Source organism: Rhipicephalus microplus, chromosome 8 (assembly GCF_043290135.1).
Source record: "Rhipicephalus microplus isolate Deutch F79 chromosome 8, USDA_Rmic, whole genome shotgun sequence".
Classification (NCBI taxonomy): Eukaryota; Metazoa; Arthropoda; class Arachnida; order Ixodida; family Ixodidae; genus Rhipicephalus; species Rhipicephalus microplus.
The window spans coordinates 6,483,308-6,497,977 of NC_134707.1; the positions used below are offsets into that span (position 1 = coordinate 6,483,308).

The window sequence follows — 14,670 nt, forward strand, 5'->3', positions numbered from 1 at the left end:
TGCGCCTTTTGTTGCACGATCCTCACTTCTGTTGGATGTCGCGAGTTCGGGACCTACGCGCGCTTGCCAACTGAAAATAAATGAGTATAGCTGTTTCAGTGAAATCGGAGACTACGGCATGAATCCTGACCTTCATGAACAAGCACGAGTGCCTCCATCAAGAAGTGAAGATGAGGACAAAGATGCGGCATGTGAACTATGTGCTTGTCAAAAACTGGACTTTTAACTACAGGAACGTTTCCGAGGCTTCAGCGATGCGTTTGGTGGCGGTTTCATGAAACGGGCATGTAGCGCCGTATTTACTTGTGCCTTCACCACAGCGGTGGCGAAATTCACGGGAACCCGATAGCCTAACCGCTGCGTGGTGTAGGACGTTTACTTTCCCCTTGGTCAGCTGAGCTGTGCAATGAGGCTTACGAACGGAAAACTCTGCCGCCTTCCTTTATCAAAGCGAATACGATATTAATTCCTAAAACGGACGAAGTGGAAAAAACTTAGGTGACTCGTATAGGCTCATATCGCTGACGAATGTTGACTACAAGATTTTTATGAAGGTTCGGGCATCCCGACTTCAAGGTGCCATTAAAGAAATAGTCGGAGGGTACCAAGCTTGTGGAATCACAGACGGTACTGTTAGCTCAAACATTCACAAGATGTGGTGCGAGTGCTGTGACGAAGAGTTACTTGGCGTTGCTGGGCTCCAGTAAGATTATAAGCTTTTAATTGTGTTGCGCATGATCTTTAGTTTGTCATCTTAGATCATAATAATGTTGGTTCCTTCATCAGGGCGAGAGTGGACTTGGCGTACCAGAACAGCACAACGCATTCAATTGTTAGCAAGTCTTTTGGCGCTCATTGACCTATGCGTTCTATGCGTCAAGGCTTTTTGTGCGTCAGAGGGTGTTGTGTGCAACATGTTCTTTTTATCACTAAACTGTGGTATGTAATACAGGTGCTATTTTGTTCAATGATCAACGTGCAAAGGCTGCACAGCGGGTTTGCTGTTTTGATATGGGGCTCGGAATAGGAAAGGGGCAGCCGGACCAATTTCTCCAGGCGCATGAACGTTTTGGTTTGGCCCACCTATTTGTGAGACAATTAAACTTTCGTTTTTCCGTGACGCCAGTGATCTATTTTTGCGTACGGTGGTGGTAGTGGTTAGAATGAAGAGGAAAAAGGCACCTAATTTCTGTCTGCCTTCAGGCGACACGGCGCAGTGCCTTATGGGGGTGGGGGGAAGGAGGGATAAAAAGAATAGGAGGAAAATAGACGGAGAAGAAGACAGCCAAGCGAGAGAAAAAAGAAGGAGATAGGAAAGTGGGGATCCGGTCGAAGCAGTCCAAGGGCGGGGTGCCACAATGCGAGAGCTGCACGGCGTCAGGAGACCGCGGAGGGCGAACCAGTCGGCGGGAGCTACGCTGATGTCGGAGATCGCGAGGGCACAACCGTCCAGCTTGAAATCCTGCGAGCGAATCCTTTTTTTTTTTTTTTTGCGTACGGTGCGCCAACTCGGGTAAGGCAGTGCCTTAACGGAACTGGATGTCACTATTTAAATAGGCCGGTTGCGTGGCTAATAAGTGTTATGAAAAAAATGTACAAAGATGTATGTGGCATGGTTTTGCCAGTACCATTGTACGGGGCCATATACAGTGGAAGACCGGGACAAAATGTACTGAAGCGGGTGAAAAACATGCAGTTACCTGCAGGGAGGAAACATTTTCCTTTAAGTTGGACTCGTTCGCTGGATTCCGTGCCGACCGGTTGTGCCCTCGCGATCTCCGGCGACCGTGCAGCACTGGCCGACTGGGCTGGTCCTACGCCACCTTCTGACGCCGGTCTCCGACGACGACGACAGTGTAGCTCTGGCTGACTGGATTAACCCTACGCCATCTCCTGACGCCGACAAGAGCTCTCGCCAGTGGTGCCCCGTCGTCGGACTCCTACAACCGTGTCCATCTTTCCTGTCTTCTCCTTACTTCCGTCGTTCACTGTCCCTGCGCCTCGCTCTCTCCTTCCTCTCTCTCTACCTCTTTACCTTTTAATCCTATCCTTTTGATCCCTTCTCTACCCCCATTCCTCGTGAGCTACTGTTGAGGTGTCCTCCCCCTGAGAGACAGTTACGGGGCTCACTCTCTTCTTTTCGTTTGAAATCACTACCCCCTTTTCTTTAAGTTACCCACAGGAACAGTAACGGCAAACACTTTCACATAGGAACGGGGCTTTTTACAATATGAGGGTCGCACTGCTTGATATGATCCCGGCTGTGGCGGCTGCATTTCCGATGGAGGCGTAAATGTTGTAGGTCCGTGCACTCAGATTTGGGTGCACGTTAAAGAACCCCAGATGCTCGAAATTTCCGGAGCCCTCCACCACGGCGTCTCTAATAACGATATGGTGGTTTTGGGACGCTAGACCTCACAAATCAAATCAATCATAAACACCGCTTGATATGCAGGAAACCAAAAACGATATGCCACGTTTTTTTTTTGCCTTGTTGGGAAGGGGTACCCATATGGGACATTTTTTGCAGAGGACAATACAGAAAGATTTTCCTCTGGATTCACAGAGGATAAGGGATCTCGCAGTAGGAACGATAATGGGGTTTCATTGGATGTCATGCTTATCGGTCTCCACGGTATATGGCGTGCGCAAATGGCCCGATACCACTTCGACCAGAATGCGAAGCCAGCAGTACTTCATTTCAGAAAAAAACTATGTGTGCATTCATTGAGAGTAGGAATATACAAGAGATCGTACCAGAATGATTCCAAAGGTTAGAACTCCTAAACCTTATGGGCATCAGTCGAAATGGAACTTATGGCAACGCTTGTTCATTTTTATTGTATTATGTGAATGTGCAATGATTGCCCTGTACATTGTCCACGCCAGGCAATACCGATTTAACAGCGGTGGTAAAACGCCCATGCAGCTTTCACTACGGATGGTACCTGGTTCGATCCCCAACGTGCCAACCACGGCCACCCTCCTTTTTGCAAATGGGTGCCGGTGGGCTCCGGGTGGAGCAACAGCGTCGCTGTGAGGCAAAGCTTACTCACCCTGCAGGACTCCCAACCCGTTGCTCGGGACCAGTGGACACTTCGTGCGCAGCCAATCAGGGGTCCTTTTTTATTTGTTTATCCGAAACTTTCAGAAAAGAAGTCTTTACAGAAAAAAATAATGAGAGTATCACGTGACGCGACAAATGTTATGCCTATTGAAGGAACGACACTGAAAACAACGAACACACTAAATACACATGAGAAATTTTTGGGAAAGAAAAAAAGAACAATGGTGAAATCATTATGCATAAAATATCTTACATAAAATATCGAACATATTCAAAGAACCATACCAAGAGAACATCGAACCACATAATTACTTTGGGCACCTAATTATACACAAACATATTTTATGGGCAAATAAAAACTCAGAATACCTGGTTGGAAACTAAAAAGCATCGTTTTTTATGCAAAGAGGCAAATGGTTTCACAGTTTAGAACCAGAAAATTGGATCTTTACTCTCACACGTAATTTGGTTTACCGGATGGGTGGGTGGGTGGGTAGGTAGGTAGGTAGGTAGGTAGGTAGGTAGGTAGGTAGGTAGGTAGGTAGGTAGGTAGGTAGGTAGGTAGGTAGGTAGGTAGGTAGGTAGGTAGGTAGGCGCTCAAAGCACGCACTACGCAAAGAAATGCTTCGCAATTAATACAGAGTACACTTGCGAACTTTCAGATCGCGCCGGCTTCATGGGCGGAGAAGCGTGGCCTCTAAACTACGGTGGTGCCACGTCGCGGCAGCTTTCCGTACCATATTGTTACGTGAGTAACGAGACAAAGTATTGCGAATATATTCGAAAAATATATTTGCAAGAGCGGTTGCAGCACTGGCCAGTCTGGCTCCGAGCTCGAGCAGCCAGCGAGCCTCATCTTCTTCGTCGGGCGCACACGCGCATTCGCACTATGGTTTGTGGCAGCCTACAGGTAGCATATAACCCCCGTCGGCAAAGGCGCCGTCTCGGCGCATCTAGATGTCAAGATCATTGGGCGAGTGGTACTGCTTCAGGCGTGCGACGTGTACGATGTCGCTGGCCCTAGGGGTGGATGAAGACGGCGAGGCAGCAGGAGTGATTTCATAAGTGACGGGAGTCACCTCACGAAGCACTCTGTAGGGCCCTGTGTACCGAGAGAGCAGCTTGTCAGACAGGCCAACGTGCCTGGTCGGAGACCACAGCAGAACCAACGAACCGGGCGAAAAGTGCACATCGCGGTGTCGTTGGTCGTACCGACGCCGTTGGTTTGCTTGGGAGGTCAGAAGGCGAGCACGAGCGGTTTCGCGTGCGTGGGCGGCCCGGCTGATGGCGTCCAGAGCATATTGTGAAGTTGGAGCTGCTGGTAACGGAATCGTCGTATCGAGGGGTAATGTGGGTTCGCGGCCGAACAGCAAGAAAAAAGGGGAGTAACCAGCCGTGTCGTGGCGCGAAGAATTGTAGGCAAATGTCACGTATGGTAAAGCGATGTCCCAGTCAGAGTGATCTGAGGAAACGTACTTTGCAAGCATGTCAGTTAGGGTTCGGTTCAGGCGTTCTGTGAGGCCATTTGTTTGCGGATGGTACGACGTAGTGAGCTTGTGGCGTGTTGCACAAGAGCGTAGAATGTCCGCTATGACTTTCGATAGAAATGTGCGGCCTCGGTCCGTGAGCAGCTGGCGTGGAGCACCATGTTGCAAGATCACGTCGTGTAGAAGAAAATCGGCGACGTCAGTGGCGCAACTTGTTGGAAGGGCGCGTGTGATTGCGTAGCGTGTGGCGTAGTCTGTGGCCACAGCTATCCACCTGTTGCCAGCAGAAGACAGAGGAAAAGGGCCGAGTAAGTCCAAGCCGACGCGAAAGAAAGGTTCAGTAGAAATATCGAGTGGTTGAAGGCGCCCAGCCGGAAGCGTCGATGGTGTTTTGCGGCGCTGACATTCCTCACACGCCGCGACATATCTTCTGACGGACCGTGCCAGACCTGGCCAATAGAAGCGACGGCGAATCCGGTCGTATGTGCGGGACACACCCAGGTGACCGGCAGTAGGAACGTCATGAAGTTCGTGGAGTACAGCCAAGCGGAGGTGTTTGGGTATGGCAAGCAGCAGAGATGGGCCGTCTGGATGGAAGTTATGCCGGTATAATGTGCCATTCTGGAGTACGAACGAGCGATAGGATCGGTTCGATGGGGAGGAGTCGAGGCGCTCAATGATAGCTCGTAGGGCTGCATCACGGCGTTGCTCGTCGGCTATGTGGTTCAGTTGAGAAACGGAGCACACGCAGGCGTCGTTGTCAGGTATGGTGGCCGATGGGTCAACTGGATAGCGAGAAAGGCAATCGGCGTCCTGGTGCAGGCGTCCAGACTTGTATATCACAGAAAAGGTGTATTCTTGCAGTCGCAGAGCCCAGCGACCAAGTCGACCTGTAGGATCTCTTAAGGATGAAAGCCAGCAGAGCGCGTGGTGGTCGGTGACGACGGAAAAGTGAGTGCCATATAAATATGGACGGAATTTTGAGACCGCCCAGACAAGAGCAAGGCATTCTCGCTCTGTGATCGAATAGTTACGCTCTGCAGGTGTAAGGAGGCGGCTAGCATACGCGATAACGCGGTCGTGTCCCTGTTGGCATTGGGCGAGAACGGCTCCGATACCGTGACCACTGGCATCAGTTCGGACCTCAGTTCGGGCAGATGGGTCAAAGTGGGCGAGGATAGGGGGCGTCGTCAAAAGTGTTATGAGGTGAGAGAAGGCGGCAGCTTGAGTGGACCCCCACGAAAATGGAACGCCTTTCTTCAAAAGATCGGTAAGTGGTTGGGCGATTGCCGCAAAATCTTTCACGAACCGCCTAAAGTAGGAGCAAAGTCCCACAAAGCTCCGGACATCTTTGGCGGATTGGGGTACTGGGAAATTCGTGACGGCACGAATTTTCTCAGGGTCCGGTCTCACACCAGAAGCATCGACAAGGTGGCCCAGTACGGTAATCTGTCGGCGGCCGAAGTGACACTTCGAGGAGTTCAACTGGAGGCCAGCTTTGCGGAAGACGTCGAGAATGGCCGACAGACGCTCAAGGTGGGTCTCAAACGTAGGTGCAAATACGAGGACGTCGTCTAGGTAACACAGGCATGTTGACCATTTGAACCCGTGTAGCAGAGAGTCCATCATACGTTCGAACGTGGCGGGGGCATTGCATAGGCCGAAGGGCATAACCTTGAATTGGTATAGGCCATCTGGAGTGATGAAGGCGGTCTTTTCTTGGTCTTTCTCGTCTACGGCAATCTGCCAATAACCAGAACGAAGGTCGATGGATGAAAAGTAGCGGGCGCCGTGGAGACAATCGAGGGCGTCATCAATACGTGGTAAAGGATACACGTCCTTTTTGGTGATTCGATTTAGATGCCGGTAATCGATGCAAAAACGCCATGTGTTGTCCTTCTTTTTAACCAGGACGACGGGTGACGCCCATGGGCTTGATGAGGGCTCAATAATGCCTTTAGTTAACATCTTATTCACTTCAGCTTGAATAATCTGGCGCTCCGACGCGGACACGCGATACGGTCGACGGTGAATGGGAGCAGCATCACCGGTGTTGATGCGGTGCTTTACAAGAGAAGTTTGGCCGAGTGGGCGGTCGTCAAGGTCGAAGCTGTCACGGTAGGAAGCTAGAAGGCGTGCGAGAGCGGCTGATTGCGCTGGGGGAAGGTCAGGGTCGATCATGGGACGTATTGACATGTCGAGGCATGTGGCATCGAGTGGGCGACAAGGAAAATTGGGGCATGCGTCGGCTGCGAAAGTGGTGACGTGATCATCGGCTAAGGACCGCAACGTGGCAATTAGGATGCCTTCAGGGAGGACTTGCTTTGTGAAGCCGAAATTTATGACGGGTAGACGGGTCCGGTTGGAGGCTACAGTTACGATGCAGTGAGGGACGGTGACGTCACGTGCCAGTAGGACATCAGGAATCGGCGTGACGATGTAATTCCCATCCAATACGGGTGAGGTCGTGGCGAATTCGGTGAATGTGAGGGCTTTAGGCGGTAAGCGGAGGAAGTCTGTGGCAGAAAGGCCGTGTTGAGGTTCAGGGTGAATATCCGGCTGAAGAGGAAGGTCTAAGCAAAGAGTACCAGCGGAACAGTCGATCAGAGCAGAATGGGTCGACAGGAAGTCCATCCCTAAGATGAGGTCATGAGGACAGTTCTGGAGCACCGTGAATAGAACAGGGATGTAACGGTCGGCGATGCGTATGCGAGCCGTACACATGCCAATGACAGGAACAGTGCCGCCATCGGCCACACGTACAGCTTCGGTAGCAGGGGGCGTGAGTACTTTTCTTAAGCGGCGACAAAGATGAACGCTGATTATGGATACATGAGCGCCAGTATCGACTAGTGCCGACAGAGAAATACCGTCCACGTGTACATCGACAAGATTTTTGTTCGTATGAAGCGTCAATGGAGGGTTTGGTTCAGACAGGGATGATGCAGCACTACCTCCAGGGGCTGCACTGTCTAGTTTTCCGTCGGGTACGATGAAAAGTTAGGCGGCGAGTGATGGCGGCGTGGCTGGGGCGACGGGGAACGACGGCGTTGAGGGGACGGAGAACGAGCAGGAAGGCGGCTGTTAGACGTGTCGAAAGCAGGGGCGGTACGGCTGGACGAATACCGGCGAAGATCTTCATATGGGCTATAAGGTGCGAAAAACTGGCTCCTATGTGGCGGCGTCCAGGAGGCACGGCAGTAGCGGGAGACATGTCCAACGCGGTGGCACCGGAAGCAGATCGGTTTGTCGTCAGGAGTTCGCCATTCCGCCGGGTTGCGAGATCGTGGAGCAACAAATGGGTCACGTCGAGGTGCATTAATGGGAATTGGTCTGGAGGAGGGGCAAGAGATGGGGCAAGCATCAGGGAACCCGCGGTTGGCGAATTCTTGTCGTACGACCGCCTGAATAACGGAGATCGCGGGGGTTGTCGGTATCGTATGTTCGAAAGAAGTGGGCTGAAGCGGCGCTGGACTTGCTGCTTCAAGTTCCCGTCGAACGATACGCGTTACACTCTGCTCAAAGGGCGGTGTGACGGTAGAATCGGAGCAGGTGGACGTAGCCGCCGTGTTTGGCAACCGAGAAAAAGGAGGGCGCACCCGACGGCTTTTTGCTGTTTCGAAACGGCGGCATTCTTGAATTACACGGTCGATGGTCGAGACGTTAGTGTACACCAGCAAATTGAAGGCGTCGTCCGCGATCCCCTTCAAAACGTGTCCAACCTTTTCAGCCTCAGACATCGCCTCGTCCACTTTTCGGCAAAGAGCGAGAACTTCTTGGATGTATGACACATACGATTCAGTTGGCGACTGGACACGGGTAGCCAGCTCCTGTCGTGCAGCTGCGTGGCGACCGGTCGGGTCCCCAAAGATGTCACGTAGCTTCTCCTTGAACGTGTCCCAGCTGGTGAGTTCGGACTCATTTGTCTCGTACCAGACACGCGGGGTTCCGTCCAAGTAGAAGAGAACATTAGCGAGCATCATGGTAGGGTCCCAACGGTGAGTTTGACTGACCCGTTCATAAAGGCGAAGCCATTTGTCGACGTCGAGGCCAGGTTGCGCAGAAAATGTCCCGGGATCACGTGGTGTTTGGACGGCGACAAAGGTTGTCGGAGAAGCCGCAGATGATGAAGCGGACGCGTTGTCACTGGAAGCCATGGCGGGAAGCTGGAGGATGCGGCCACTGCGGAGCTGCGTGGTGAGGACGGGGATCGTTCCACCTCCACCAAATATGTTACGTGAGTAACGAGACAAAGTATTGCGAATATATTCGAAAAATATATTTGCAAGAGCGGTTGCAGCACTGGCCAGTCTGGCTCCGAGCTCGAGCAGCCAGCGAGCCTCATCTTCTTCGTCGGGCGCACACGCGCATTCGCACTATGGTTTGTGGCAGCCTACAGGTAGCAATATGAAGCTCTTCCATAGCGTGATCGTGAAGTTTCGTGACCAGAAGGTGTATTGAAGGGCTATGCTAATATTGTGTCTAACGAACAAAAACGAGCCCTTTAATTTACACTTCTTTGCTAATTAAATCATATATGTTATGAGATTGTGTTTGCTAAACCAGAATGTTTAGTGTATAACAATAGATGGCTTGCACTGACGTCGCGGAAGCCGCCATGTTCGTGCCACACATGGGACACGCAAGGTGTTTAACGTCACGTGTTGATGTCATCATTATATCACTTGTAAGTTATTTCGTTATTGAACGCAAGAGTTCAACAAAATTCAGGCCGCATCGTTATCAAAGTCAAGTATACGACGCGATTATCGTAATCAAGGTCGGCCATGTTGGCGAACCAGTGCGTCACGACGCTGCGAGCATGACGTCACGCGCAAGCTATCTATGGCGTTATGTAAACCTGACACCCTTACAGACAAGTGGCGTCGGGAAGGGCCTTATCCGTACCGTCGTGTTCGACGAGCGCCAGCGATCCCCTCCCGGAGGGCAGGCTGGGTCCGGCCCTCTGCCAGCGGCCGGCTGCGGAGTCCCAGCGCAGCAGCGACGACACCACGTACAGGCAGTCCGGGTGCCGGGGCGCCTGCACCAGTCCGCCGGCCACGTGCAGGGCCCCGCGGAAGGAGGCCACGCCGCACGCCGACAGGCGGCATGGCAACGGCCACGGCAGCTCGCACCACGACGGCGCGCCGGGCTCGTACCACTCCACCGAGCTCAGGAAGCTGCAGGGCACAGCAGGGATCAGCTTTTAAGACTTCCCTGGGGACATAACAATAAGGGTTGCAGCGCGAGCACGAATGTGCTAGAAGAAACAGACGAAAGTCGAGGTACGGAAGGCAAAGAGGACAACACGTGTTGTCCTCTTTGCCTTCCGTACCTCGACTTTCGTCTGTTTCTTCTAGCACATTCGTGCTTGTTGTCCTCTTTGCCTTCCGTACCTCGACTTTCGTCTGTTTCTTCTAGCACATTCGTGCTCGCGCTGCATGAATTCAAACCAACTAGCCCAAATCGCCATTCTTCTTCCTTGGGGACCTTCGACGGAAAAATTTTTGTCTCTCTGTCTGCCCGCCCTAACGATACCTTATACGGCACCACACGGCCAACCCCATCCGCAGCGCCCACCAATCGTGCTCAAGGTTTAGCGTTCATAGTTGTGCGATTGTCAACTAAAAAAAAGCAAATATTGCGCATATCTGAGGCGCCGTAACAACACGTCTATGTCTTGTATGTCTGCCTTTACACTAGAAAAGGCACACACAAGTAACTCTAAGGACTGTAGCGTTTATTGCGCTGCGCTGAAAGTGCAACGCGATGCTCAAGAAGGTGTTTCCAACGCTTTGTTACGACGACACGGTGGTGGCACCTGTCCGTCGCTTTGCGTTCTACACCTTATCACCACCGAGACTGGCGCACATCTTTCTCGGTGGTCGCGCGCGCCTTCGTTTTCGAAGATAACTGCCAGATGGCACTATGCCTAACGTGCCTAGATGCGCTTGTTCGCCTCCGCTACACGCTCGAGGCACTCTAACGCAGCGCCTTCACAATAATATTCACCGATTTTCTTGCGCAGAACATAAACGTTTTGTTCACTCTCTCCAGACGCAAGACTATCGTCTTTCGACGACATTTACAGTGTAACATGTATATTCGCGCCAGTTTTTTACGTTATCGATCTCGTTTCACAGAAATCTCTGCGTGACCGAAAAATCGAGAAAAAAATGCAAATAAAGTGATAATGAAGATGATGGTCGTATACCATGTCGTTTACGTGGCAAGCTGGTGTTACGTTACACTCAGCCACGCATTTGCTTGTGAATACAGTGAAAATAACTTCCTCTGCTCGAAAATGCAGTGAAAGTATAACCTTTATGCTTTACAAACACACGGGCCGAATAATGCTGTTATGATTCGTGGTACAAGCATACATTGCCATCGGGCGAGAGAACATGGAATTATCATAACGACTTCAATGCCAGTCACCCGCTACAAAAGGCACACACGCTACTGCAACCCCCAAGGCCACGTAGTGGGTGCATAGCAAGCTCGAAAAGTTTTCATAGACTATAGGTGTTTGAAGTGTGCACTAGAGGAACAGGATTTCGCGTTCAACTCTTAAAAAGTGAAGCTTAGAGATACCCTCGTGTTTTACAAGATTATAATCATCATCAGTGTGACTACGCCGCCTGCACGGCAGAGGTCTGCGCTCATTGTGAACAAGGCTCCCATATGGGAGCCGGAAGGTGCTTTTAAAAATCTATTTTTACTTTCGTCGGCGCTGTTTCCTTCTTCCCGGCCTCTTCCATGTTCCGCAAATCAATGCACTCCAGTTCTCAGTGATAACATTATGTACCCGGAAGCTTGTATACGTATCAGCGCCCCTTCGCAGGCTTTATCCGAACGTGAATAGTACTTCCTTAATCAGGTGTACCGTTTATGAATCTTTGGTACGTGACGTTGCAATGGTGGTGTATAAACTTGGCCATACGTTCGGGTATCTTTGTAAGCTTGTGCAAGTGTTCATGCTGGGTGGAATTTGCGAATGAAGCTTAGCTGGAAGTTGGCGCTGTGTTGTCTCGTGTCGGTCTGCTTGGCCATTTTTCTTTGCCGCAATGCGCTTTACCAGTTCAAGCACGACGAACCAACTCACCCAATCTTCTACACTTGTGATGTTTCTGTAAGATGTCTGAGGCTCAATACTATAAGTGCAACCTTTTTTGCCCTGTGTGCCTCCAGAACAACTGAACTTTGTAAATATCGTGAAAAAAATTATGGAATAGAGAACATCTTCATTATAGTTTACACTGAGACGCAACTTACACCCCGTGGGGCTCCGGTTAAAACTCAGCTTTAACCAAACGTAAAAAAAATAGTTCTCATAAAGTCAGTTATAAAATAACACTTTCTCTTTTTTAAGCAAGAAAATAATTGTGGAAGTTCCCTATTGACGGCTACCTTCTCACTTGTTCACGCACCAGCTTGATAAGTCCCTCGTTGCCGTCATAAAATAGCCTTATTAACTACTTTATGACGGCCCCATGCCATGTGGCACGGCCCAATGTGGAGGCGTCCGATTTGGTGAACATTTGTTTCACAGCCCATGGTACCGATGCCCACGTGTCTAAAGTAAATAGTCTGGGCCAATGCGTTGCGTACTGTTCATTGAAATGCTGTCCTGGCTGGAAATCGAGCATGCACTAAGCAGCAAACCGTGTGCCACGGCGGCTAATGGCATTTCCAACAAATCACGCTGGTGTGAACCGGGACGCGCCACGACGATTCCCCGAGACGGCGCACCAGTTCACCCCGGTGTGCTTTGTCGAAGATGCGATACGATAAGTGTTTTTATTCTGCGATATGGAAGCGCCGTATACACACGTTTAGACAGCCAGTACATGTGACTCGTACACATCGAACTCATCCTGTCCAGCGACGGCGTAGACGCGCCCCTTGAGGGCCACCGCAGCGTGGTTGATGCGCGCGTGGCGCATGTCGGGAAGCCGCTCCCAATGACCCGTGGGCCCGGCCTTCCGGTCAGACGCGATCCGGAAGCGGTAGCGGAAGCAGGCGCTGGTCGCAAGGCGCAGCCCACGACGGCTGTTGCGCGTGTCCAAGCCTCCCAGCACGTACAGGGCATCGTCCAGGCAGGTCACCGCGTGCTGATGTCGAGGCTGCGGAAGCTGCAGGGCGCAAATAGGTGGAATCGTCCAATATGATGCAGCGGGGGCCTGTAGGAAGCGCTCGCAGAACTACCCAATATGCTAAAGACAAAACAAAAAATTGCCACATCCCACGTACAGTGGTAATCGATGATATCCGAAGCACGAATTGAGAAAGGTTTATATTACATTTTGAAATCAGCACAACGTTACGAAGTGGAGGTAAATGATGCGGTACATGACTTTTCTGTAATGATTATCTTGTTTGCATGTATTGTTTACCTTCGTCATCCATTCACGTCACGTGATAACAAATTTAGTATATGTGGAGCCAGCGAAACGACCGCGAGCACGCTCGTGGTATTTTGTCACGTTCTTACACGACAAGCGTGTCAGGATTAGCTTGTTTGCACCAGTCATATATTTCGTCATTCATTGACGTCACGTAACACCAAATTTGGTATATGAAGAACTAGCAAAACGGCCGCGAGCACATCATGAATTGCCCAATATACACCGCAACATAGTGATCTGTGTTTTGGAGGACCAAATAATAGTTTATCCAATCCAATCCAATCCTATGTAGCGTTGACGTCCGCGCACGCTGGGCTCAGCGACACTTTGTTAGCAATAGCAAAACGGGAGCACTCTATAGTCTGATGCCAGGCGCGACCAGCGTCCGTCGGCGCGGCCGGACGGCAGCCGGCGCGAAATGTGACATGCTGCATTACGCGCCGATTCTTTGTCCAGACAACACTGCGTCTCCCTTTTTTCGTGACGGAGGTACGCCGGACGCGCTGAAACGCGCATGCGTCAAAGCGACGCAGCGCGTCGTGCGCCTGCGAGTATATGGCAGAACCGGTGCCTGGCGTGGCAACGCCGGCGTGACGCGACGAAATGAACGCCGGCGAGCACGCGCACCGTGTCACGTCGAAATGTACTGGTGCCTTGACTGTGGCATGTAGTCATGTTCTCACATGACACGCATCTCATGATTATCATGTTTGCACCAGTCACATACCTTCGTAATTCATTGACATCACGTAATACTAAATTTGGCATATGTGACGCTAGCGAAACGGCGCCGCGAGCGCATCATGAGTGTGGCATGTAGTCATGTTGTTACATGGCACGCATGTTGTGATTATCATGTTCGTATGTGTCAATTACCTATGTCGTCCGTTCCCGTCACGTAATACCGAGTTTGCTACATGTGAAGCTATCGAAATGGCTGCGAGCGCATCATGAGCGTAGCATATTGTCGTGTTGATCGCAAATTTCTCATGTTTGCACCAGTATCATACCTTCGTCATCCATTCATGTCCCTTAATACCAAATATCGTATAAGTGAAGCTAGCGAAACAGCCGCGAGCGCATCATGAGCGTGGCATGTAGTCATGTTGTTACATGATACGCATCTCATGATTATCATGTTTGAACCAGTCCCATACCTTCGTCATTCATTCACGCGCTGTTATACCAAATTTGGTATATGTAACGCTAGCGAAACGGCCGCGAGCGCATCATGAGCGTTGCAGTAGTGATGTTGTTACATGACACGCATGTTATGATTTTCTCGTTAGGGTCTGTCGCTTGTGTTCGCCATGCAATCTTGCCATACCGTACCAGTTTTGCAACATGCCATGTGAACGAAACCACCGCAAGAGCTGCAGGACCATGAATTGTAAATCATGACTGTCGAAATTTGTGCTTGTTGGTGCATTGTGACGACAGAAAATAGCGCAAAGAAACGGGAACACAAGACGAGGACACACGGCACAGGCGCTGTGCCGTGTGTCCTCGTCTTGTGTCCCCGTTTCTTTGCGCTATTTTCTGTCGTAAATCATGACATTCATGTCCAGATTTTCTTGTTATGACTAGTCTAATATGTTCTTCATACAGTCATGTTATGTCATACGAAGTTTGGTATCGATATACCATTATGGAAACGGCCAGGACAGCTAAAAGTCGTAGGCGGATAGATAGATAGATAGATAGATAG

General features: G+C 50.7%; 1 protein-coding gene across 1 annotated transcript in view; it reads right to left on the bottom strand.

Moving 5' to 3' along the window:
• Positions 1–14,670, bottom strand: part of LOC119165161 (alpha-scruin-like) — a 67,167-nt gene that overhangs the window by 28,894 nt on the left and 23,603 nt on the right. The window contains exons 2-3 of the mRNA XM_075872307.1: positions 12,418–12,689; positions 9,463–9,734 (exon numbers count right to left, since the gene is read on the bottom strand). Of these exons, the coding sequence (XP_075728422.1) occupies positions 9,463–9,734; positions 12,418–12,689 (544 nt within the window). The remainder of the gene's footprint in view (positions 1–9,462; positions 9,735–12,417; positions 12,690–14,670) is intronic.